General features: G+C 54.9%; 2 protein-coding genes across 2 annotated transcripts; both read right to left on the bottom strand.

Moving 5' to 3' along the window:
- Nucleotides 1–6,408: 6,408 nt before the first annotated feature.
- LOC142819532 (chemerin-like receptor 1) lies at nucleotides 6,409–7,983 on the bottom strand. The gene has a single exon (XM_075907386.1). It carries the CDS (start codon nucleotides 7,949–7,951, stop codon nucleotides 6,869–6,871), a length of 1,083 nt encoding a protein of 360 aa, XP_075763501.1. The 5' UTR covers nucleotides 7,952–7,983; the 3' UTR covers nucleotides 6,409–6,868.
- Nucleotides 7,984–16,930: 8,947 nt separating this feature from the next.
- Nucleotides 16,931–22,077, bottom strand: LOC142819687 (chemerin-like receptor 1). Its single transcript, XM_075908233.1, has one exon. It carries the CDS (start codon nucleotides 22,075–22,077, stop codon nucleotides 21,193–21,195), a length of 885 nt encoding a protein of 294 aa, XP_075764348.1. The 3' UTR covers nucleotides 16,931–21,192.
- Nucleotides 22,078–23,973: the final 1,896 nt, after the last annotated feature.

The following is a 23,973-nucleotide window of genomic DNA, read 5'->3' as shown; positions in this document are numbered from 1 at the left end:
CCGGGTCTGCATGGGGGAGGCTCCCGAACAACCCCCCACACTCAACAACCTGTGACATTCACACTCAGGCTCCTTCCCTTTCCCTCGGCTCCCCTGTCACCCCCACTGCCCCCAGCCTTTGCCTTGTTTCTTAACCGGGGGGGGGGGAGGGGAACAGCAGTTCTGCGTTGTAGTGGACATGAATTGATACTCAGAGTTCTGCACTAATATACCTAATGTAAACCATCCCCCCCCCACAATCCTCCCTGGATTACTCAGGGCAGGCAACACGCACCCGACATCCATGATAGGAAAGGAGGCCCTAGGACCCCAGTACTGATGCTGGGGGGGGGGGGCGGGATCCTTTATCCGCCCATTACCAGCTCCCTTACTTCTAAAGCAGGGATGGGCAAATGGGTCTCAGTGGCCCGCCAAGCGGGTTAATCCGACCCCCGGAGGCCCTGCCGCTCCCCTGACCCCAGGCCAATCAAAGGCCTGGGGGTGGGGAGAAGCGCACAAAGTGTCCACTGCCCTGCAAGGAGATCCAGGGAACAAGGGTGGGTGGAATGAGATCTAAAGGGCAGCCGTGTCTCGGGCAGCCATCTCTTACCCATGACTCGGGCGGACGCAGCGGCGCAGAGCCGACCCCTGTCCCAAGTCCCCTCACGGTGCCTGCAGCTCACCCAGACTGGCCCAGCCAGCAACAAGAAGCCGTTCATATGGGGGGATCTCTGTGGGGAGGGAGCCGTGGGGGGAGATCACAGGACGTGGCTGGATCTGATCACATCTGCAAAGCCTGGAAGGCCTCCGGCTCCCACAGCTCTACGCAGAGCTCACACGAACCACGAGCTCCCCCCGCTGGGCCCCGGCACAGTGTCTGCATTTGGCTCCCACATCCTGGGGCCAGCAGGTGAAACACCCAGGGGGGAGCTGGGGCTGAGACAGCCACGTCCAGCCAGCTCCCCGGGGGAGGTCCCAAGAGCAGAGACACCAGCTGGGACTTTTCCCTCCAGCCCCTCCCAGTTGGGAACAAGACCAGACCCGATGGGAGTCGGCCGCTAAGGAAACCCTCGCGCTGGGCTAGAGACCACACAAACCACAGCCCGGCCTCCAACCAGCATGGGGCGCGTTTCAGTTCAGCCTGAGCCCCCAGGGCAGCCGGACTCAGGCCAGCCTGCGGCCCGTCCCCAAGGAACCTCTCTGGGGCGCAGGGAGGGGGGTTTACCTGCTGGACTAGGGATGTGAAATGTCGATGATTTTGCAATTTGCATTGATTCTGCGATTAGCTGATAAGGACGTTTCCTCCCCGGGGCTGTTGCTTCACTTCAAAGCTGAAACCGCAGCAGGGAGCACTCGCTCCGGCCTCAGGCTCTGCATTTTCCGACAGAGGCAGCACGCTGGGGGGCAATAACAAGTCGATTAGTCTGTTGAGTATCCCTACTCTGTCCCCGTGGCGCCAGGTGCTGGGACCCCAGGTCTCTCTCTGGTGCCCTGTCCTGCACCCCACCAAGGTCCTGAGAGACTTGAGGAGGGGTCAGAGAAGGGCCTGGAAGGCGATTAATGGCCAGGAGCCCACCCGGGCAGAGACAAAGTCCGGGAGCGCCAGATGTTTGTACCTTTCCTTGTTCCCTGTCTGTACTTTAGGGCCAGGTCTACACCAGCGGAGAGGGGGATTTCCACTGCGTACGGCTGAATGCAGTGCCTTCCATGTTCAAAAGTTAAGATACACAACTGCAGCCCCTGCAATTTCTCTCATCACTTTCCCTTACTCCTCATGACACCATGGAGTATGAGAGCTGACAGGGGCACAATCAGCAATCGATTGCTCAGGGCCTTACTAGACCTGCTAAATCAAACCCCAGAAGATCATTGTCCAATATGTCGATCTCTGGGTAAGTATAGACAAGCCCCAAGACAACTGTGAGGCTATGTCTAGGCTGCAGGCTTCTTTCAGTAGAAGCTTTTTTCCGAAGAGAACTTCCACAAAAACATCTTTGGGAAGAGCACACCTGGCACAATGGGGTCCTGATCTTATATGGGGTCTAGGCAGGAAGTTGAGTGGCCAAGCACGAGGGGACCTGGATCTTGCTCAAGGTCTGGGCAGTGCCTGGCACACCGGGGCCCTGATCTCAGTTGTGTCTGGGCAGCGCCCGGCACAACGGGGCCCTGATCTCGGTCAGGTCTGGACAGCACTAGGTCACATCTTACCCCGACTTCCTGTAGTTTCTGCTCTTTGCTTGCCTGTCTCAGGGCTGTGGTGTGTCGGGCTGGGGTGTCTCAGCCGTGGTCCCCGGCGTGACAGATGCAGCTCAGACAGGCTGACCATGTGGGGGGCCAGGAAGCTGATTTTCTGTGGGTTTCTGTGGGGCTCAGCAGAGGGGGAGGCGAGGGGGGGCTGCTAGTGTCTGCAAACCTCACAGGCGCCAGGCTCCTGCTGCTCCCTGCTGCATGTCAGGTCCCCCGGGGTCCCAGCATCGCTGCAGTTCTCAGGCGGATGCTCTCACAGGCAGGCCTGGTGGGGGCAGGAGCCAAGAGCGGGTGGGGGGGTAGCCACATCCTGGCAAGGCCCCGTCCCTGTCACACCAGGGTGAGTGGGGGAGCAGAGAAACTACAGGGGGTGGCTGAGGGCAGAGAATGAAGTGGAGGCCTGTTCATAGCAGACCAGCCGTCTGAGAAACGGGAGGGGAGCAGGGTCCAGTGGGTAGAGCAGTGGAGGGTGGACGCTTGGAGCAAAGACTCCTCGGTTCTCTGCCTGACTCCCAGAGGGGAGAAGGGTCCAGTGGGTAGAGCAGTGGAGGGAGAGCTGGTAGCCAGGACTACTGGGCTCTCTTCTTGGCTATGGGAGGGGAGTAAGGTCTAGTGGATAGAGCAGCAGAGGTCAGAGTCTGGCAGCCAGGACTCCTGGGCTCTCCCTGTCTCCCAGAGTGGAGAGGGGTTTGTAATGGATTTCCACACACCCCGGATGCCACCTGGAACAGGTTCCCTGGGCTCCCCCTTGCCCTGTGCTTCTGTGACAAGCTGCCCAGCATGATGCCCCCTCAGGGCCCAGGGCAACTCTCGCCCCAGGGAGCCACTTCCCTCACACTGGGCCAAACAAGGCCAAGAGCAGTGAGGCGCGGGCGTGACGTGGTTCCCAGGGTGGCGCCAAGCAGCTCACCAGCAACTAAACCCAAACCGCAAACTGAACTCAGTGTGCGCCATGGACTGGGGCCTGGTTCCGCCTCTGCTGAGGGGACCAGCTGCCCCGGATCCACCCGGGCCCTGCACCTGCCCTGGTTCAGTCTTTGGGCCCCCGCGTTGCCAGACCTCCCAGGGGTGGGGCACCAGGCACGCCAGACCCCCGCGCCCTCAAGATGGCATCTGGAGACGTGGTGACAGCAGGTGTCCTCACAGAGTCACGGGTGCCATTCCCCCAGGGCCTTGGGAGGGAGATCGACTTCGTCCTCGTGGCCCTTTCCCTCCCGCTAGGTGGGAAGCATCTTTCCTCATGGGTGGAAATACTGAGCCAGGGTCACTGCTCCCACGGTCACGTTCCAAACCGAGACTCAGGCACGAATCGGACCTGGGGGCTCCCTGGTCTGTTAACAGCCCGTGTGCAGAGTTGCTGCTTGTCAGAGCCCCGGATCCCACCCTGGTTGTAAATAAATCCCCCCATTTTGGACACTCGGTGTCTCTGGTGGGCTCGGGAGGGACCTGGTGTGGCCTGTCTGGCAGCTGGCCACTAGGAGGCAGCATGTTCATGGACTCATAGAATCACAGGGCTGGAAGAGCCTCAGGAGTCATCAAGTCCAGCCCCCTGCCAAGACAGGACCAATCCCAACTCAATCAGCCCAGCCAGGGCTTTGTCCAGGGATGGAGATTCCACCCCCTCCCTAGGGAACCCAGCCCAGCGCTTCCCCACCCGCCTAGGGAAATTGTTTTCCCTAAGATCCAACCTAGACCTGCCCCACTGCAACTTGATCCCTTTGCTCCTTGTTCTGCCACCTGCCCCCACTGAGAACAGCCTCTCTCCAGCCTCTTTGCAACCCCCCTTCAGGGAGCTGAAGGCTGCTCTCAAATCCCCCCCTCACTCTGCTCTTCTGCAGACTGAACAAACCCAAATCCCTCAGCCTCTCCTCATAGGTCATGTGCTCCAGCCCCCTAATCATTTTGGTGGATGTTTACTGCACCCTCTCCAAAGCATCTGCATCCTTTCTGTACGGGGGAGCCCAGAACTGGACACAATACTCCAGATGTGACCTCATCAATGCCAAATAAAGGGGAACAATCACTTCTCTAGATCTGCTGGCAACGTTCCTCCTAATACAACTTAACATGCCATTAGCCTGCTTGGCTACAAGGGCATCCTGTTGACTCATCTCCAGCTTCTCCTCCACTGGAATCCCCAGGCAGTCGGTCCCCAGCCTGTAACAATTCTTGGGATTCTTCCGTCCCAAGGACAGGACTTTGCACTTGCCCTTGATGAACCTCAGCAGATTTCTTTGGGCCCAGTCCTTTTGTCTCTCTAGGTCACTCTGGACCCGATCCCTGTCCTCCGGCATTTCTACCTCTCCCCCTGGCTTAGTGCCACCCTTGAACTTGCTGAGGTGCAACCCATCCCCTCGGCCAGGTCATTAATAAAGATGTTAAATGTGACACGTTGTCACCATCTCACTGGATAGAACCTTGACCAGCCTTGGACCATTGTGTGTTTCGGGTGGATTTTCTGTTCTAGGGTCCCTTCTGTTTCGTGCCCAGCGCTTCGCCCAGCCCCACCATGTCCTACCCCCAAATCACACCCAGTCCCAGTGTCCCCACCCCCACACACCCTGCTGTCACAAGGGTGCTCCGCTCTAGCTGAAGCTGTCGAAGCTCACAAGACACGTACTTCTATTCTAGGGCTACTCAACACGCCACCTGTACGTTTGTGACTTGTGGTGCCATTTGGGTTTACACAGGGTGTCATGGCTCCTTCCCCACTCTGGCATGATAAATGCAGAAGTGGGGGCCAGCAAGTGTACCCCAAAGCCTTATCTACCAGGCTTTGGTATAAAACTTCCCCCAAGATCTTAAAAACCTAGATCTTGGGAATAAAACTTCTGCTGCCACCACCCAAATGTTGCTAAAGAAACCAGGGGAAAGATCATTTGGGAAATCTTCCCCCTAAAACAAAAATCAGGGCACACAATTAACCACTGCCAGGTTAATAAAAGAAAAGAAAGAACTTTTATTATTACAACAATATTCTGGTTGCAAGTATAATGACTAGAGAGGAAGGTAACAAAATATACTCCTGGAGAAACTCCATGGGCCTAGAACTTAGTTACAAAGAAAAGCCAAAACATCTTTTAAGCAGGGCCAGATCTCAGATCCCATACCCAATCCATAACACAATAAAACCTAACGAAACTGCCTAAACTTTACCCCACTTACAGAAAATGAAGAATGGTGCCTTGGAGAGAGAAAGAGACATGCTTGTCCCTCTCTGTAGCTGCAGAGAACTCTCTGAGACAAAATGGAGCAAGGAAAAAAAAACCAAATTCCTTTGTCCCAGTTTGAAAAGTCCCACCTACATTCCTATTGATCACTCCACCTGGCTAGGTGTAGTTAACCCTTTAATCCCCAGGCTGCTGGCTAACCCTCATAATCATGACACAGGGCTCAACATGCTAACCATGGGTGAGAGCCTTTGAACACGGCCTCCCCTGGGAGCACGCTCCACAGTGGTGAGGCATCAAGACGCAAGCGGACGGACTGGCTAGAACAGGGGGTCAGGGTTTCTAGCCCCCAGGGAGGAGGTGCCGGGAGCACCAGTGCATTGTGGGAAGTGCTTTGTATTCATGCACACCAGTGTGAAGGAAGCTATTTGCATATATTTGCATGTCTAGGCAATCATAGTTAGGTTGCAGACCTCAGAATGTGCTGTAAGTATCGTCGTGGTCCCTGGGGCTCACAAAGTTGAGTAGCCCTGTGTGAGTCTCTCAGGTGCCGCTGGTCTTAAAACCCCCCAATTGTTCTCAACCCTCACCAGGAGATGGAGGTCGATTCTGGGAAACTCCAGGCCAATCCTGGAGGATTGGTAACCCCAGCTGTGACCTTTGGCCCCACTCCTCTCCCTGGACTTTAGATAGAACCCAGGAATCCTGGATCCCTGGCTCCCCTCCCCTGCTCTACCCACTAGACTCCTCCCGGAGCTCAATTTCCAAACAAGACATCTTTTACTTTCATGACAAGGGCTTCTAATGTGCTCGTCACCCCTTTGAGAGACCCCACTGCTACCACGAGCTAACCTGCCCTACAAAGAATTCCACCCTTATTGAGAAGGTCTTTTTTTTTTGGTAAACAAAGAGAGCAGATGCTTCTGTTCCAGATCTCTACTGCCTGTTGCCCTGTCTCAGCCCCCTGTTCCGACACAATTCCCAGCCCAGAGTTCTGCAACCCCCGATATTTTATTTGGAACTTTCAATAAAAGGCAGCGTTAAGGAGAGAAGCAGGGGAAGAAGGTGTTTGTGATTGTTCTCAGAGACCAAATGGAAGACCAAATGAAGACCAGATGCCTGCCGTGGGGTGCCCCCCACATCACTCCTGGGTATAGAAAAGCCTGTCTATGGTCGTGTTGCTGAATGCATTTAATACAGAGAAATCAGTGAAGGATCTGTTTCATCCTTCTTTGGCTTCCGTCCATCTGCATGGATGCATCGGTTCACAGTGTTTGAAGGAAATTCAGGGGGGAAGGACCACATGAGCCTAGAACATCTCTGGCAAGGGCATATTGGCACCAAAAGAGCTGAGTCGGGATCATGTCCATGGGACGGCAGAGTCTTTAGGGTCCATTTTGCACCATTTATGATGGGAAGAGGTTCGTGCTGACCCCAGCTGCGGTTCCCAGTTCTCAGAAGATGCACGGCTCCTAGGTGGCCAGGGATTCCATCTCCACGGTGGATTTGCTCTTTGTGTAGGTCCTGGTGCTGGCGGCATCCTCGTTGAAGGCTCTTTCGAAGGCGGAGAAGAGGGACCGGCACAGCTTCTCCTTGAAGTTGTGACCCATGAATACATAGAGGATGGGGTTGAGGCAGCTGTTGATGAAGGCCAGGCTGGCTGTCAAGGGGCGGCCTATGATGATGGCAGTGTGCAGGCTCTCAGTCCAGTGTAACTCTAGGAAGGAGAAGACATGGTAGGGGAACCAGCAGAGGAAGAAAGCCACAATCATGGTGGTGATGACCTTGAGGGGCTTACTAGACCGAGTCATGTGGCCCCGCCTTAGGCGGACCAAGATGGCGCCGTAGCAGCACACGATGACGGCAAAGGGGATGAGGAAGCCGAAGACAAAGTGGCTGATGGTCATGGCCTGGTGGTTCATATAGGTAATCCTCTCACTCTCCTCCAAGGTAGCCCCGTCCGGGGTCGTGTTGAAATTATAGTAGCAGTGGATGATGTCCTTGTTATTCGGAGAGGGACCCGTGTGGCGGAAGTAGAGATTCGGAGAACACAAAACCAAGGCCAGGACCCACACAGCCAAAGCTACCAATAAAGCCAGGCGAGGCGTGCGGTAGTTCTGGGCCCACACCGGGAGCGTGACGGAGATGCAACGGTCTATGCTGATGACCATGAGAAGGTAGACACTAGCGTAGAGGTTGAAGAAGGCCATGGCTGAGTTGATCTTGCACATGGCCAGCCCGAAGGGCCAGTGGAAATCCATGGCAATGTAGGCCACGCTGAGGGGGAGGAAGAAGGTGAAGATAAAGTCAGCCACGGCCAGGTTGAGGAACCAGATGGTGTTGACAGTTCTCTTCATCCGGAAACTGGTGATGAAGATAACCAGCCCGTTGCCCGTCACTCCGAGCACGAAGGCAATGGAGTAGATCACCATGGAGAGCCCATGCATGCTCTTTGGCAGCGCTTTCTGCTGGTCATCATCTTTATCTTCTCCATAATAAGTCATGGGGTAATCACTCCAGGAAGTTGTGGGGAGGGCGGTGCCCTTCACAGCCATGGGAGTGTCTCCTGTTCTCTCCTTTGGACCTTTCTCCACCTGGAACACACCAACACAACCCCTCCGTTAGTCATCTCCCCGGGCAGCCTCCCAACCAGTCAGTGCCTGGGCAGGAACACCAGTCTTTACATGGACTCCTGTGGCCTGTTGCCCACTGTGACAGACCGGGCCGCGTCTGGGCACAACTGAGGCGTCCGCTCAGGGCGAATTGCTCAAATCCGGGGCTCCTTACAGCCCCCAGACTGGTGACCTCTCCAAACAGGCCACAAACCAGTCTCACAGAGCGCTTCAGCTGCCTGCCTGAAGCCTCACGAGCAAAACCCCTCCGACAGACCAGCAATATCCATGCCCCAGATGGCCCCGGGCCTCATACACAGGTGGGGGGGTCCTAGCACCCAATCCCACCTACCCCGAACAAGTCCTGTCCGGTTCCAAGAAACCAGCCACAGATCTCTGGTCAATTTACCCTCTGGATCTTACCCACAAATCACGCTGGGCCAATCCTTTAGAATCTATATCTAAAGGTTTATTATCACAAGAAAGAAAAGCCTGAGAGTAAGGTTGTTAAAGTACAGTACGTTACATGCACCGAATCTCCCAGTCCTCGATGCAGGCTCTAGCAGAGATGTTACAGCTGCTGGTTTAAAAGTCCTTGTTGCGCATCCTAGCATCAGGATGGGTTCACAGGTCTTCCGGGCTCTTCGATCCCTGCAGTGCTGCCTCTGGGATGAAGTGCTGAGCTGAGAAAAAAATGGCATCGACCGCATGGCCTATTTATCCCTCCTTCCTGGCCTCTTCTAGTATGCAGCAGGTCACCTGGTCAGAGGCCAATCTCTGTGTTTCCTGTTGGCTGCTCTCAGGTGACAGCCCCCATTCTTTGGGTGTGTCCTTGGCCCATCAAGTGCCATTGTCCCACAGGGCCTGGCTAATCAGCCTGTCCATAGCAATGCTTAACCACATTCAGAGAAATATTCAGCTTTCACACAGATTACAGATTCCTACCTACACACACAGACATTATATATTCACATAAATAGCGTACATAGGATCAGCAAACAATAAGCTCCCATTCAATACCCCACATGGCTCCCTTTTTTACCAATTTCTGAGGCCAACACCCCCGCCTAGGGGTGCAGAAGTGATCTGGCTGCTTCCCTCCAATTAGGTAATGTGACACCCACATTGACACTCAGCGAGACACTTGAACTAAGACGATAGAGGGAGGGGCTCAAGAGACGCTCCTGGCACCTGTCTGGTAAAGTAACTTACTGTTTTCCCAGTCACTAGGTTTGGTCAATGTCTCCCAACTGAAGGACTGTGATAAATTGGAGAGGACTCAGAGAAGCATCATGGGAATTATTCAGATATTGGAACCCCTGCCTTCTGAGAGATTTTCAAAAGGATGGCAAGTGTTGCATCCAATCGGAATTAGTGGGTGAGGTTTTATGATTAGCCTCCCTTTCAATAAGGGGCATTTCTGGTCACTGGTGATTCAGAACTCCCCAGGGAACAAAGTGGTTTCAGGTTGAACCACAATGAAAGATTTTCACAATTTTAAGTGGCTGAAAATGTCAGGAAAAATCAGTTTGGGATCCATTTCCTTTGAGCAGAACCGAACCATATCGTTTGCATCTTGAGCAATTTTAATGGGTTTGACTAATTTAAAACTTGATATTCCCAAATGAGGAGTCATTTCGAATGGACACATTTTGTTTCCAAACATGTCCTGTGGAAACCTTTCAATCTGGGGAGGAAATTTGTTTTTTGGCAAGATGTGTGTGTGGGGGGCATGTCTGTGTTACATTATTGGATTCTAAAGATCACTGTTGCACCCATGGGGGGTGTTTGCCCCAAAAGTCTGTACAAAGGGGGCCAAGTGAGGTGTCACATGAAAGCTTCTGTTCTGCTGATTCAGTGGGTGCTATTCATGTACTTGTCTAATGTCTGAGTGTGGAGTTATCATTAGGTACTCTGTGTTGATGCTGGACAATTCCCTGTCTGAGGCAGAGCCATGGGCAAGGAATGTTCAGCCAGTGACTGCACTAATTAGCAAGGCTCCAGGGACAATGAATCTCTAGGTGCTAATACACAGCTGAGGAATGTCTGGATCCCTGCAAGCCGGCCAGGAGAATACTTGCTGACTTGGGACACAAGGATGGGTCAATGGACCATTGGCCAGGAGGATGCCAGGGGAGGTATATAAGTGCCATGTGGCACCCTCCATCTGGTCTTGAGTTCAGCTCCTTATCCCAGGTGCAGTTTTGAATGCAACAATGAGCCAGGAAGAACCGTGGACCCATCCTGACATAGGATGTTCACCAGAGACTTTTAAGATAGCAGTTTGTAACATCTCTGCTGAGAGCCTGCAACAAGAACTGGGTGATTCAATGCATGTCATGTATTATCCTTTAACCACCTTACTTGCCTGCTTTTCTTTCTTCAAGTAATAAACCTTTAGGCTGTGTCTAGACTGGCAAGTTTTTCTGCAAAATCATCTGCTTTTGCGGAAAAACTTGCCAGCTGTCTACACTGGCCGCTTGAATTTCTGCAGAAGCCCTGACGATCTCATATAAGATTGTCAGTGCTTTTGTGGAAATACTATGCTGCTCCCGTTCGGGCAAAAGTCTTTTTCCGAAAAACTTTTACGCAAAAGGGCCAGCGTAGACAGCAGAGATTTGTTTTCCGCAAAAAAGCCCCAGTTGCGAAAATGGAGATCGGAAAAGCGCGTCTAGATTGCGGAAAAGCGCGTCTAGATTGGCCATGGATGCTTTTCCGCAAAAAGTGCTTTTGTGGAAAAGCGTCCTGCCAATCTAGACGTGCTTTTCCGAAAATGCTTTTAACGGAAAACTTTTCTGTTAAAAGCATTTCTGGAAAATCATGCCAGTGTAGACGTAGCCTTAGATTGTAGATTCTGAAGGATTGGCTCAGCGTGATCTCGTGGGTAAGCTCCAGAGTGTAAATTGACCTGGGACTTGTGGCTGGTTTCTTAGGACTGGAAGAACCCGTTCGGGGTAGGTGAGATTGGGTTCTATAACCCCTCACCTGTGTGCAGGCCCGGGGCTGATTGGGGCACAGGGAGAGCTGGGGGGGTCACAGGGGTTTTACTCGTGAGGCTTCAGGCAGGCAGCTGAAGTGCTCGGTGTGACTGGTTTGTGGCCTGTTTGGAAGGTCTCCAGTCTGGGGCTGTACGGAGCCCTGAGTTTTGAGCAATTCGCCCAGCAGATGCCCCCCTGCTGTGCCCAGACCCGGTCCGGTCCATCACAGCCTGTGTCACATTACTGGATCTTGAGGGGAGCAGCCAGATTGCTGCTGCACCCATAGGTGGGGGTGTTGGCCCCCAGAAAATGGTATAAAAGGGGGGCCATGTGGGGTGTTGAATAGAAGCTCACTGTCTGCTAATCCTATGTACGCTGTTCATGTGTGTGTATAATGTCTGCGTGTGCAATTATTAGCATGTACTTGTATGGCTACTGAAGATTTCCCTGCATGTGGTTGAGCATTGGGCAGGGCCGGGCCTGTGGACATGCTAATTACCGAGGCCCTGTGGGACAATGGCACTCAATGGGCCAAGGACACACCTAAAGAATGAGAGGTGACTCATACCTAAGGGCTACCAGCAGGCAACACAGGAATAAGGTGGACCAGGTGACCTGCTTTAACCAAGAAGAGACCAGGAAGGAGGGATAAATAGGCCATGTGGTGGACTTCATTTTTGTTTTCAGCTCAGCACTTCATCCCAGAGGCAGAATTGCAGGGATTGAAGAACCCAAAAGACCTGTGAACCCATCCTGATCCTAGGATGCGCAACAAGAACTTTTAAACCAGCAGCTGTAACATCTATGCTAGAGCCTGCATCGAGAACTGGGAGATTCGACGCATGTAACGTACTATTCCTTTAACAAACTTACTCTCATGCTTTTCTTTATTGTAATAATAAACCTTTAGTTGTTAGATTCTAAAGGATTGGCCCAGCGTGATTTGTGGGTACGGTCCAAAGGGGAAATTGACCAGGGATCTGTGGCTGATTTCTTGGAACTGGACAGAACTTGTTCGGGGTAGGTGGGATTGGGTGCTAGGACCCCCCCACCGGTGTATGAGGCCCAGGGCCGTCTGGGGCATGGATATTGCTGGGGTCTCGGAGGGGTTTTGCTCGTGAGGCTTCAGGCAGGCGGCTGAAGCGTTCTGTGGGACTGGTTTGTGGCCTGTGTGGAGAGGTCACCAGTCTGGGGGCTGTAAGGATCCCCGAAGTTGAGCAATTCGCCCTGAGCGGACGCCCTCAGCTGTACCCAGACACGGCCCGGTCCGTCACAGCCTGATGCGAACAATTTGGTGAAAATGGCCCAGATTTGTGAAATGTTTTAGTGTCACCAAATTTTCATTTTTCACTGAACCCTCCCCCGCTCCACTTTGATCAAAATATTTCACTTCATGCTACTCAAAACCTGTCAGATGTTTGCAGGAGGAGGGACGGAAATACCAGCCACTAACAAGTTCAGAGGTAAGATCAAAATGCAGGTTGCCTGTGCGTGGTTGTGTGTTGCACCACACTCAGTGGATTGTTTATGACTATTTCAGTGGGAATATGGAGGCGCATTTTAACCCGCCCAGAGACTCAGGCCTGGACTGACAAGTAGCCATCCTTCTACAAAGGCATTTCACCAGCCAATCGCAGACAGAGAGCGCAGAATTGACCTTCATCTGCAAATCTGACAGTTTCCCTCGGCTTGATCAAAGACATGAACTGGATGTTGCATTACACAGCCAGCCTGCCCTGCCTTGAACATTAAACTTTTCCCTGAAAAGGTATTTAGGGGACACTTCCAGCCCACTCAATTAGCCTCATTAGAACTGGACCTACAAATGAAAGGTACTTTTTTCCCTCCTTTTTCTGTGGTGAATTCTAGGTTCCTGTTACATTTCTCCAGCTCTTCTGAGGAAGTGGGTTTTGCTGATATATAGATATATTTGTGTTAGTCTCCAAGGTGCCCCAGGACTGCTTATTGTTTTTACAGTTGGAGACTAACAGGGTGACCCCTCTGAGCCTTTTTATTTCAATGATTGTTCTGCAAAGACCCTTCCATGGGTAGGAAATGGGCCGGGGGGCTAGGCCACTTGGGTTCTGTTACTGGTTCTGGGAGGGGCGGGGGAAGGTGGGGAGGGCAAGGGGGCCAGGACTCCTGGGTTATGGGAGGGGAGCGGGGCCCAGTGCTTTACGCCAGGGAGGGCCCTGTGACCCAGTCAGTGGTGGGTACACCCCGGCAGGCCAAGCCCATAAATCTGGCACGTTCCTGCAGAGAGGCAGCATCGCCGTGGGAACAGATCTTCCCACGATAAGCCCACGACCCCTCCCCCAAAGGGCTGGCTGTGGGGAGAGCTGGGGCTGCCCTGGGGGCTCTTGTGGGGCCGAGGCCTGGAGCTCACCGACCGGCTGAGAGGTGCCGGGAGGGGTCCCAAGCCCTGCGATGTCCAACCAGGGCAGTTGTTGCACAAGGGAGGAGCACGAACAGACTTAACGTCCCAGAGCCACTTCCCCTCCCCGCCACGGCTGGGGGCTCCGGTTACGCTGGTTGTGAGGGGGCAGGTCCCCCCTCCAGACCTGAGAATCCCCCCCCAGAGTCGGGAAGAGAACCCAGCAGTCCTCGCTCCCGCCCCTCCCACGCTCTAAGCCCACTTCCCTGCCAGAACTTGGGAGAAAACCTGGGAATCTTGGCTCCACGCACCCTGCACTAACCACTAGACCCCGCTCTCCTGCCAGAGATGGAGAGAGGACCCAGCAGTCCTGTCCCACCCCAGTGCCAGTGTCAGGGCTACATACATTCATTCTTTTCTCCCTGCCTCCCACAGCAGGGACAGAACCCAGGAGTCCTGGCTCCCCTCTTCCCCCCTTCTTTAATCTACTAGACTGCACCCACAGAGAACCCACAATGCCTAGCTCCAGCCCCCCCAACCAGAGCAGGGATAGAACCCAGGACTCCTGCCCCCATCCCTGCTCTAACCCCCCCAGGTCCCTGCACCTCCCCTGGGTCAGGGATGGAGCCCAGGCGTCCTGGTCCCCCTCTCGCACCTCTGGATGGCCCCAATGCTTGGGGGGGGGCTCCTTCTGTGTCAGTGGGGCTGTCTGGCTGAGTCTCTCCCTGCAGCCAGCCCCACCTGCTCCTCCAGGTCAGTGGTGCCCAGCACTCTGGGGCCACAGGATGCTGGGATCGTGCCACCAGCAAGACGTGAGAGGAAGTGGCCAAGAGGGGAAGAAGAGCGAGCCTCCGCCCAGACAGAGAGCAGCAGAAAAATGATGTAACCCCTGTCACCCACCCTGGGGTGGGACAGGGCAGCTGGGTCCTCTCTTCATCTCTGGCAGGGGAGTGGGGTCTAGTGGTTAGAGCAGGGAGGGGCGGGAGCCTGGACTCCTGGGTTCTCTTCCCAAGTCTGGGAGGGGAGTGGGGTCTAGTGCTTGGAGGGGCTGGCGTCTGGACTCCTGGGTTCCTTGTCCAGGTCTGGGAGGGGAGTGAGGCTTACAGCAGGGGCGGGTGTGGGCAGACAGGACTCCTGTCCCAGGTCTGCGGGGGAGTGGGGTGTAGTGGTTAGGGTAGGAGGCCACTTTGTTAATTTATAACAAAGGTGCCCCAAAGAGGGACCATGCACCTGAAATGCTCCAGCGCAGAACAGTGTTGAAGAAGATCCGAGGGGGCTCCCAGAGCCAGCTCGTGAGTCCAGCCAACGCCCTGTTGCTAGCACCCCCGGAGGGAGCGGGGAGTCGAGTGAATGGCCTTTGCGGGGCAAAGTTCGGAGTCAGGCCTTGGCTTCCCCCCCCCCCCCTCCGTGCCATTGGGGGCAGAGAGGCCCGTCTGGGAGCCGCTGGCCCATGCTTCTGCTCCAAGTCCGAGGCTGTTTTCTAGGAGACCCAACAGGACAAACCCGGAGCCGAAGGGCGAGGAAGCGGCGGCCGGGCGAGAAAACGACTGTCAAACTCAGAGCAGCCTCAGGTGGTTCCGGGTGTCACTTTCGGCCACCTCCAGGCTCAGACGGGCCTCAGGGCTGCAAAATACCCCGGTCTGGCTGTACAAGCCCGGGGGCAGGCGGGGAGGGGCAGGAGGAACCAGACTGGGGGAGGGAAAGGCCCCACAAAGGGGTGGGATGGAGCCAGAGCCGCTGGAGGGGGCGGTATTGGGCTGACCCCTCACCATGCGTCCATCGGGGGGCCCAGAACCCAACATGCCGACTGTGCTTGGCGGCTCTCCAGTCCCACCGGCTCCCGGCTCATAGACTCCTGGCTGGGGAGGGGTTGGCAGAGGCCTCGGGAGGTGGCTCCAAGCTGTGATTTCCCTGGGGTTCCCCTGCCCCAGCTCACCAGCCACCCTGCCCTGGGGTTCCCTTGGCACCTGTGCCCACTGCAGTCGGCTGTGCGAGGGGGTCGTGATTTCACAGGTGAGAGATGTTGGCAGGCCCAGCTCTTACAACAGTGCGGGGAGCCAGGACTCCTGCGTCCTATCACCCAGTTCTAGGTCAGGAGCGGGGTGTAGCGGTTAGAGCATGACAGGGCTGGGAACCAGCTCTCCTGGGTTCTATCCGTGGCTCTGGGAGGGAAGGGGAGTCTAGTGGTTAGAGAAGGGCAGGGCTCTTATCTTGGGCTCTTCCCCCGGCCCTAGGAGGGGAGTGGGGTGCACAGCTCAGTGCAGAGAAGGGCACGAAGGGCTGGGGACTTGCTGCAGGGGAGAAAGAACAACCCAGCTCGGGAGTTTTTCAGCGCCTGGCACATCGCCAGGAACTTCTGCTGCTTCTGCCTGTTGCAGCAGCCTGTTTCCAGCTGTTTGCTGCCTGTTTGCCAGCGCAGGATGGGTTGTCCCCACAACTTCCTGAGCTGCCCCTCCCCCTTCTACGTGCCCAGCGCCACGAGCTCTCCAGCCAGTGTCGGGCTCGGACGACCCTTGGAGCCACTTGCTGGACGAGTGTCTGGGACATACCAGGGCCAGAGCTGGAGAGGGTCATGGACCATCTAGGCCCACCCTGCCCTCAGTCCCAGCTTAGCTCCTGCCCTGCTCCGCCCACTAGGCATGTTGGCCACAGAGTCAGGTCAGGTGTTTGCCTTGCTCCGCCCATAAGGCAGGCTGGCCATGGAGCCGACCCTGCTCAGTCTGGCCATGGCTCTTTCTGGGGAGCGGGATTGGCAAGCCCTTGAGCCCTCCCTCCCCCGCCCATTTCCCCAAGACCACTGGCCAGAGCGTTACCACCCCCAGGGGCTGTCGTGGGGAGAGGAGGCTCCTAGCTCCACCCTCCTGTCAGTGCTCGTCCACCCTGAATCAGGACCCCACCAAGTATCCCAGCCTGCCTGTGCCACGGGCATGGACCCCGAATGAAACAGGACAACGTCGCCTTGCTGCAGCTGGGATCAGCCCCAGTGACTCCAGTGGAGCTACGGCCCATTGACCCAGCTGGGATCTTCCCCAGTGACCCCAATGGAGCTACGGCCCATTGACCCAGCTGGGATCAGCCCCAGTGACTCCATTGGAGCTACGGCCCATTGGCCCAGCTGGGATCTGGCTGATTTGCCTTGTTGTTCTCCCGCAATCTGTGCTGAAGTTCAGTAGCTGTCCTGAGAGACCTGGAGAAAGTGGATATCAGTGAATCAGTGACTGGTGAGCGTAGATAAAAAGATAGACGGGGAGTGCTCATGGGCTAGTCATATGGGCCCGTGGTACCCGTGCTCCAGGAGTATTCAGAGCCGGGGGCCCTGCTCCTCCAATATTTGGAGCTGGATCTCTCCCCGGCCCTGCCCGGATGGGTCCCTCAGGACAGCCTGTTCTTTCTGTTTGCTGGTCATTCTTTGAAGTTATAACTAGTAGTCAAACAAAGGCAATAGCCCAGTAGGAAACGGCAATTCAGTAACCAGGATGTGTGAAGAGACAAAACACCAGAGGCGAGAGAGATTAGAGCTCCGTCCACGACAGACAGTGGTTGAAGAAAATACAGGACTATGTAGCACTTTAAAGACTAACAAGATGGTTTATTAGGTGATGAGCTTTCGTGGGTTGAGCTGCCAGTAAAACGCCTTTTTTTTTTTTTTTGAAGCAAGCATCAGAAAAAAGTCGTCTTTGTGTTTTAAAGTAGGTCTCATTCCAATAAACATTATTGTACAAAGCCAACTTTAAACTTTTTATTAGTGAACTTAAAATCACAATAACTGAAGCCCTGGCGAACACCTTCACACTCAGAAATTTACATATTAAAGCCAAGTATCAAACTTGACTCTAGGTGTAACCATTTGAGAGTGATTGCTTTATTACAAAATAGTCAGGGAGAAAGTTATAAGAGTATTAAAAACATTGAAAAATTTCTTATACGTCACTAGAACAAAACCAAGCCAGTACATTATGATAAGATTTTGACCAATCCACTACGTTACAAAATCATCTGACAATATTTTACAAAATCCTTGGTTTGAATATAGACATCATTATGGCACATCCATGCAGGCACAATGGTATGGTGACATTATTTTCATGATCAATTAGACATCACTGTAAGTAGAAGAAAGTGACTTTATTTCACGTAAAAGAACTTTGAGAGCTCTAGTAAACAAAAGAGATTCTGTGAAAAAGAGTAAAGTTACATCTACACTAGCCCCCAAGTTCGAACTAGGGAGGCTAATGAGGGTGACCGAAACTGCTAATGAAGCGCGGGATTTAAATATCCCACGCTTGATTAGCATATTCCTGGCCGGTTGCCATTTTGGAAACTGACTAGCCTGAAGTAACTGCCCACGTCTACACACGGCAGAGAAGCGCGAGTCCAAGATAAACCCCTTAGTTTGAATTAACAGTTAAACTTCATTCCACCACCAAAAATTATACACACCTGACGCCCGTGGAAGTGATGATACATAGCTAGATAGATGAGGGGCGGTGTTTGGTGATAGATAGAAAAGGAGGTGCATAGAGACCGAGGGTGTGTATGGGAACAGATAAAGGTGTGTGTGGAGAGAGAGAGAGAGAGAGAGAGATAAGGAGGTGCATGGAGATAGAGGGGCTGTATGGGGATTGAGAGAGAAAGAGACACACACAGAGCATGGGGGTGGATGGAGAGGGGGATGGACGATGGGTAGAACAGGCCAGGAAGGTTAAGTCTGCACTAAGCCAAACCCAAGCCCAGCCATGGTCCACCCCTCCCCCCACCCCACACGCAGGTGGGCGCTCTGCTAGCTGGTAGCGGGGGTTGGTGGGTGGCAGTGGCTCAGCGGCAGCTCCTCCGGCCAGGGGCAGGTGTCCCTCCTCCTTCGTGCCCTGCCCCACGGCTGCTACAACCAAAGCAGGAGGGGAGGAATTTGCTCAGTTCTTGGCCACAGGCTCATAACTTCCCCTGCGGGGAGATGATGAAAGACCAGGACTGGCAGAGCTGTGGTCATGTGCGCAGGGCATGCAGAGTACGGGGCTGTCCCTCGGTGCTCCCGGCCCGTTCCCAGCATAGGGAGCTGAGTGGGGACTAGATGGAGAACGACAGCCCATTGACCCAGCTGGGATCTGCCCCATTGATTCCAGTGGAGCTACAGCCCATCGACCCAGCTGGGATCTGCCCCAGTGACTCCAGTGGAGCTACGGCCCATTGACCCAGCTGGGATCTGCCCCAGTGACTCCAGTGGAGCTACGGCCCATTGACCCAGCTGGGATCTGACCAATTTGCTGGTTCATTGCCCCATTGACTGTTCTCAAATTCAAACTGATTCCCACACAAGCGCCGTAAGGAAAGTTTTGCACAGAAGAGACTTTTGCTCCGTCTGTTTTGGTCGTCCAGCATCTAGGGAGCTTGCTGGTCTGTATGGGGGAGGGAGAGAGAGCGCGGCTGGCCTTAGAGTGCCTGCAGACAGACAGACAGACAGACAGGGCTCCGCTCCCCAGTTCCCATCACTCCCTTAACTGAAGCCATCAGGAGGGAGTTATTCGCCCTTTTCTGGGGCCTTCTCTGCACAGTAACGGTTTGTGTGCAAGGTTGTGGTGCTGTGAGGAACCTCCTGTTCTTTGTCCACACTTGCTCCTGGTGTTGGCAGAGAGCAGCCATGTGGGCGTGGAGAGCCATGCACTGGGGGTGGCTCCCCACCCTCTCCCAGGCAATTGGCCGCGGGGGGCTTAGGGCCGGGTTTTCCAGGCCTCCTGGGGCAAGTCCAACATCAGGGGATGCTTGTCTCTGCATCCCAGCTAGATTGCCAGCAGCTTTCCTGTGGTGTGTGTGACAGGCAGTGTGTGACAGCCAGTGTGTGTGACAGGGCACGTGTGTGTAACAGGCAGATAGCAACCCCTTTCTGCGCAAGATCCTTATGCCTCAAAACACTCGCATTTTCTAATGCCCAGGTAGCCCCTGGAATCAGAGTTAAATTTGCTTCACTCCCCAAAAAGACGCTGCTAAGAGCAATGAAAACGGCTCCCAGGGCGGACAGGATGGCAAAGAGGGAGAGAGAAAGTTGATAAACTCTCCAGATCCTGAGCTGAACTAAAACAGGATCAAACCTCCTAGGGCAACAACCCCAATGGTTCGAAGATCTTAGAAGCATCGGACCACAAGGGACCACAAAGTTTGTCTCGTCTGACCCCTGCCATCATGTTGAAGTGGAGTCTGTGTGCGGCGTGGGCCGTTTTGGGGAGGTGAGTTAGTGGAGCAGGCGAAATCGCCACTGAACGAACTCCCCACAACAATCTCCAGGACAGAGAGCAGCTTCCCCGGAGGGAAAACGTGAGGGAAAGACGAGAGCGGGACCAAGCCAAACGGTTGTTGTGAAAAGGAGGCTGTTGCAAGAGTCCATGTCAGTGGTTAGATGGAGAGTCAGGACTCCTGGGTTCCATCCCAGACTCTGCCATGGAATGGCTTGGAGATCTTGGACAAGTCATGTCCTACACCTGTGCCTCAGTTTCCCCTCCAAACATTTCTCCCATTACTGTGTGACCTCACTGTGGCCAAGCCTGTTTCTCCCAGTCAGTCTGTGCAGCACCCAGCACAAGGGGCCCTGAACATGGTTGGGATTTGGGCAGGGTCTTTCCCATTGATCTCCGGTGGGAACTGGGCAGCACCTTGCACGATGGGGCCTCACACGTCCAAAAGGACCCTCAAGAATTTCAGCTGGCTCTCTCCAGAGCAGAGGCATGGAGCAGATGGGGAAGCAGGGAAGGGGGAGACCCAGTGGGGCAGCTGGAGGGTTTACCGCATTTCCTTCTGCATGTCCTGGGGGGACGCAGCACCTCAGAGACGACCCCCGTCCCAGGTCCCCGACGCGATGCCTGCAGCTCCCCGGACTGGCTCAGCCGGCAGCAGGAATCCTGTGCAGGATGGTGGAGATCACAGGACATGGCCAGGTCCGATCCCTCTGCAAAGTCTGGCAGGCCTCCAGTTCCCACGTGAACCACAAACTCCCCTCGCTGGGTCCCAGCAAGGTGTCTGCGTTCTGAGGCTCATGTCTGGGGGACAGCGGGCCAGGCACCCCGCAAGGAACAGAGACAGCCACGTCCAGCCAGCTCCACCGGGTGAGGTCCGAGGAGCAGAGATGCCAGCTGGGACTCTGCCCCCCGGCCCTCCCGGCTGGGAAAGAGACCAGAGCCCCGCTGGGAGTCGGCTGCAGGAGATCTGAGCCCGGCCTCTGCTGCAGCGTCCCCAGCCCTGCTAAGGAAACCTTCGCGCTGGGCTACAGACCACACAAACCACAGCCCAGCCTCCAGCCGGCCTGCGTCAGCACCGTTACTCACGCCCCCTGTGGCAGAGCTGAGCTGCCGGTGAGGCGCTGTCTGCACTGGAGGCCAGCTCCAGGGCACAAGCTCATGCGGAGATGGGTTTTCCGCACTTCCGAGCTGCGTCCCAACTCCAACTCTGGGACTGCTGCAGAGGACGCGGAAGGAAAGGGAAAGGGGGACCTGATTAGCAGCTTACGCCAAGTACCTAAATTATGCTGCCAGGTGGTTTGGCTGCTGTGCTGAGCCCCGAGCTTTGGAGAACAGTGTACGGCAGTGGGCCTCAGCCAGCGGTACGCACGGCCCGGGGGCAGGCAGAGCTCTTCCAGGGGTACATCAACTCGTCTCGCGATTTCCTGGCTTCCAAGCAAGCGCCATAGAACACACAAGCAGAGACGGGTTCTTCATTCTCCTCACACTCCTCTGCAGAAGACCAAAAATCTATTTGCCAAAATACAATTTGGGGATCAAAAGGAGCCGACAGCAGCCGGTGAACAGAATTCTTTCCCCGTGCCATGTCCACCAACAGCGTCCATTCCCCTAGTCAGCTGGCTCCAGCCCTGTGTGGTCACTGGTGTCGGGGTTGTGTGTGCATTCCAGGTACCTCAGAAACTCTTCCTCCATGGTGAGGTAGAAGATGGGATTGAGGCAGCTGTTGACATATGTCAGGACACAAGCAGATGTGCTTCCTATTTCCAGAACAGGCCGAGGGTGCGCAGCTGAAATCCACAGGAAGAAGAAGACGCGATAGGGCAGCCAGCAGAGGAAGAAGGTCGGGATCAAACCCAGAAGGATCTTGAGCAGCTGCTTGGCCTGGATCAGCCGGTTCCTTCCCAGCCTGGCAGCTTGAAGACCGTAGAAGATTGAGATCAAGATCAAGGCTAATGGGATCAGAAACCCGGCCAGGAACTGGATGATGATGGCGACCTTCACCCTCCCTTCATCCAGTGAGAAATTCAGGCTGGTGTTGGCAGGTGGAAGGAGGGATTCCCAGAGGTCACCGTACCACAAGCTGAACCCGGCAGACAGGGCCCATATACCCAGACTCACCCAGCAGGCCAGGGAGGCCGTGCAGCATTTCTGGGCCCACTCAGGCTGTGCCGCGAGGATGCAGCGATGGACGCTGATGGCCGTGAGGAGGAAGGCGCTGGAGAACATGTGTAGGGAGGTGATGGTGCTGCTCAGCCTGCTGGCCCAGTCTCCGTGCATGGAGAAGATGAAGTTGAATCTGAGGGGCAGGCAGGGGATGAAGATCAAATCGGACACGGCCCAGTTGAGGAACCACACGGTGCTGGCCGTCCTCTCCACACGGCAACCGGTGACGAATATGACGTAGCCGTTCCACAACAGCCCAGTGGGGAAGGCCACGCTGCAGAGCACCAGCAAGGGGGTCCAGTATATTATTCTTGAAGGAGCGGCTGTCATAGTATCCCCGCTTCTCCTCAGGGCTGGGGGTGGGGCAGGGCGGATGTTGTGCTGAGGGAAGGAAGGAAGAGCAATGAAAAGGGCTCCAGGAGAAGACAGAGAGGAAGAGAGAGATGCAGAGCTTATGATCTCCCAGATCCTGAGCTGAACTCAGGCCAATGGCCCCATTGGCTGGAAGACCTTAGAAGAACAGAACCCCAGGGTGAGCAGAGGGGCAGAATTGTCGTTTTGTCTGAGCCCTGCCAAGATACCCGGTTTGTTGTGTCTATTCTCAGCCCCAGTGTTTTGTGTTTCTACACAATAGCGGGATTTTAACTAAACCAAATACATTACTGAAAATAAAATACATTTGCTTCTTGCTGAAAAATTGGATTTCTAAGCAACATGGCGACCTGGGAGCAAAGACAGAGACATACGATACCTCTCTATCTCCCCCAAATTCCCAAACGCTCTTCTTGCTGGAAGCATCCCACGGAGCTGCTAATCCCCACGTTGGATTAATCCCCACGTTGCAGGCAAAATCCCCACAAAACCCTTCTCCCCCACAACATAGTAACGTCTGGTCATGAAAAGGTTCCAAGGAAGAGGAAAATAAGATTAAAAAAGCCACCTGGCAAAATGCCAGAGGGTGAAAAGGCCAGTAAAAAGCCAAACGTTTTATTTTTAATGAAGGGACATTTCAGGCATCTGTTTGGCTGTAGAGACGAAGAATCAGGACTCCTGGTTTCATCCCAGACTCTGCCACTAAAATGCTCAGGGGGTTTGGGCAAGGCACATCATGGCCCCGTGCCTCAGTTTCCCCTCTGACCATTTGCCTGTTTAGAGTGTGAGTTGGCTGTGGCCAGACTGTTTCTCCCTGAGGATTGGGGCAGCACCTAGCATAATGGGACCCCCAAACTCAGTCAGAGTCTGTGCAACGCCTGGTGGAAGGCGGCCCCTGAAGTCGGTTGGAGTCTGTGCAGCACCCTAAACTCTGACTATGGGATGGGCAAATAATATCAGCTGGCTCCATCCGGAGAGGATATGGGGAGGAACTGGGGAGAGCAATGGGGGGTGGGTGGAATGAGATCTAATGGGCAGCTGGAGGGTTTCCATCAATTCCTTTCCCGTGTCTCGGGTGGACGCAGTGACGCAGAGCCGACCCCTGTCCCAAGTCCCCTCACGGTGCCTGCAGCTCACCCAGACTGGCCCAGCCAGCAACAAGAAGCCGTTCATATGGGGGGATCTCTGTGGGGAGGGAGCCGTGGGGGGAGATCACAGGACGTGGCTGGATCTGATCACATCTGCAAAGCCTGGAAGGCCTCCGGCTCCCACAGCTCTACGCAGAGCTCACACGAACCACGAGCTCCCCCCGCTGGGCCCCGGCACAGTGTCTGCATTTGGCTCCCACATCCTGGGGCCAGCAGGCGAAACACCCCGGGGGGAGCTGGGGCTGAGACAGCCACGTCCAGCCAGCTCCCCGGGGGAGGTCCCAAGAGCAGAGACACCAGCTGGGACTTTTCCCTCCAGCCCCTCCCAGTTGGGAACAAGACCAGACCCGCTGGGAGTCGGCCGCTAAGGAAACCCTCGCGCTGGGCTAGAGACCACACAAACCACAGCCCGGCCTCCAACCGGCCTGAGGCGCGTTTCAGTTCAGCCTGAGCCCCCAGGGCAGCCGGGTTCAGGCCAGCCTGGGGCCCATCCCCAAGGAACTTCGCTGGAGCGCAGGGAGGGGGGTTTACCTGCTGGACTAGGGATGTGAAATGTCGATGGTTTCGCAATTTGCATCTATTGTTCGATTAGCTGATAAGGACATTTCCGCCCCAGGGCTGTTGCTTCACTTCAAAGGCAAAAGCGTAGCAGGGGGCGCAGGGCCAGTGGGGGGGGGGGGCTCAGGCAGTGCCCCACTGGCCCTGT

This window comes from Pelodiscus sinensis, chromosome 24 (assembly GCF_049634645.1).
Source record: "Pelodiscus sinensis isolate JC-2024 chromosome 24, ASM4963464v1, whole genome shotgun sequence".
Classification (NCBI taxonomy): domain Eukaryota; kingdom Metazoa; phylum Chordata; order Testudines; family Trionychidae; genus Pelodiscus; species Pelodiscus sinensis.
Note: the sequence above shows the minus strand (reverse complement) of the source record. Positions and strands in the feature narration are given on the sequence as shown.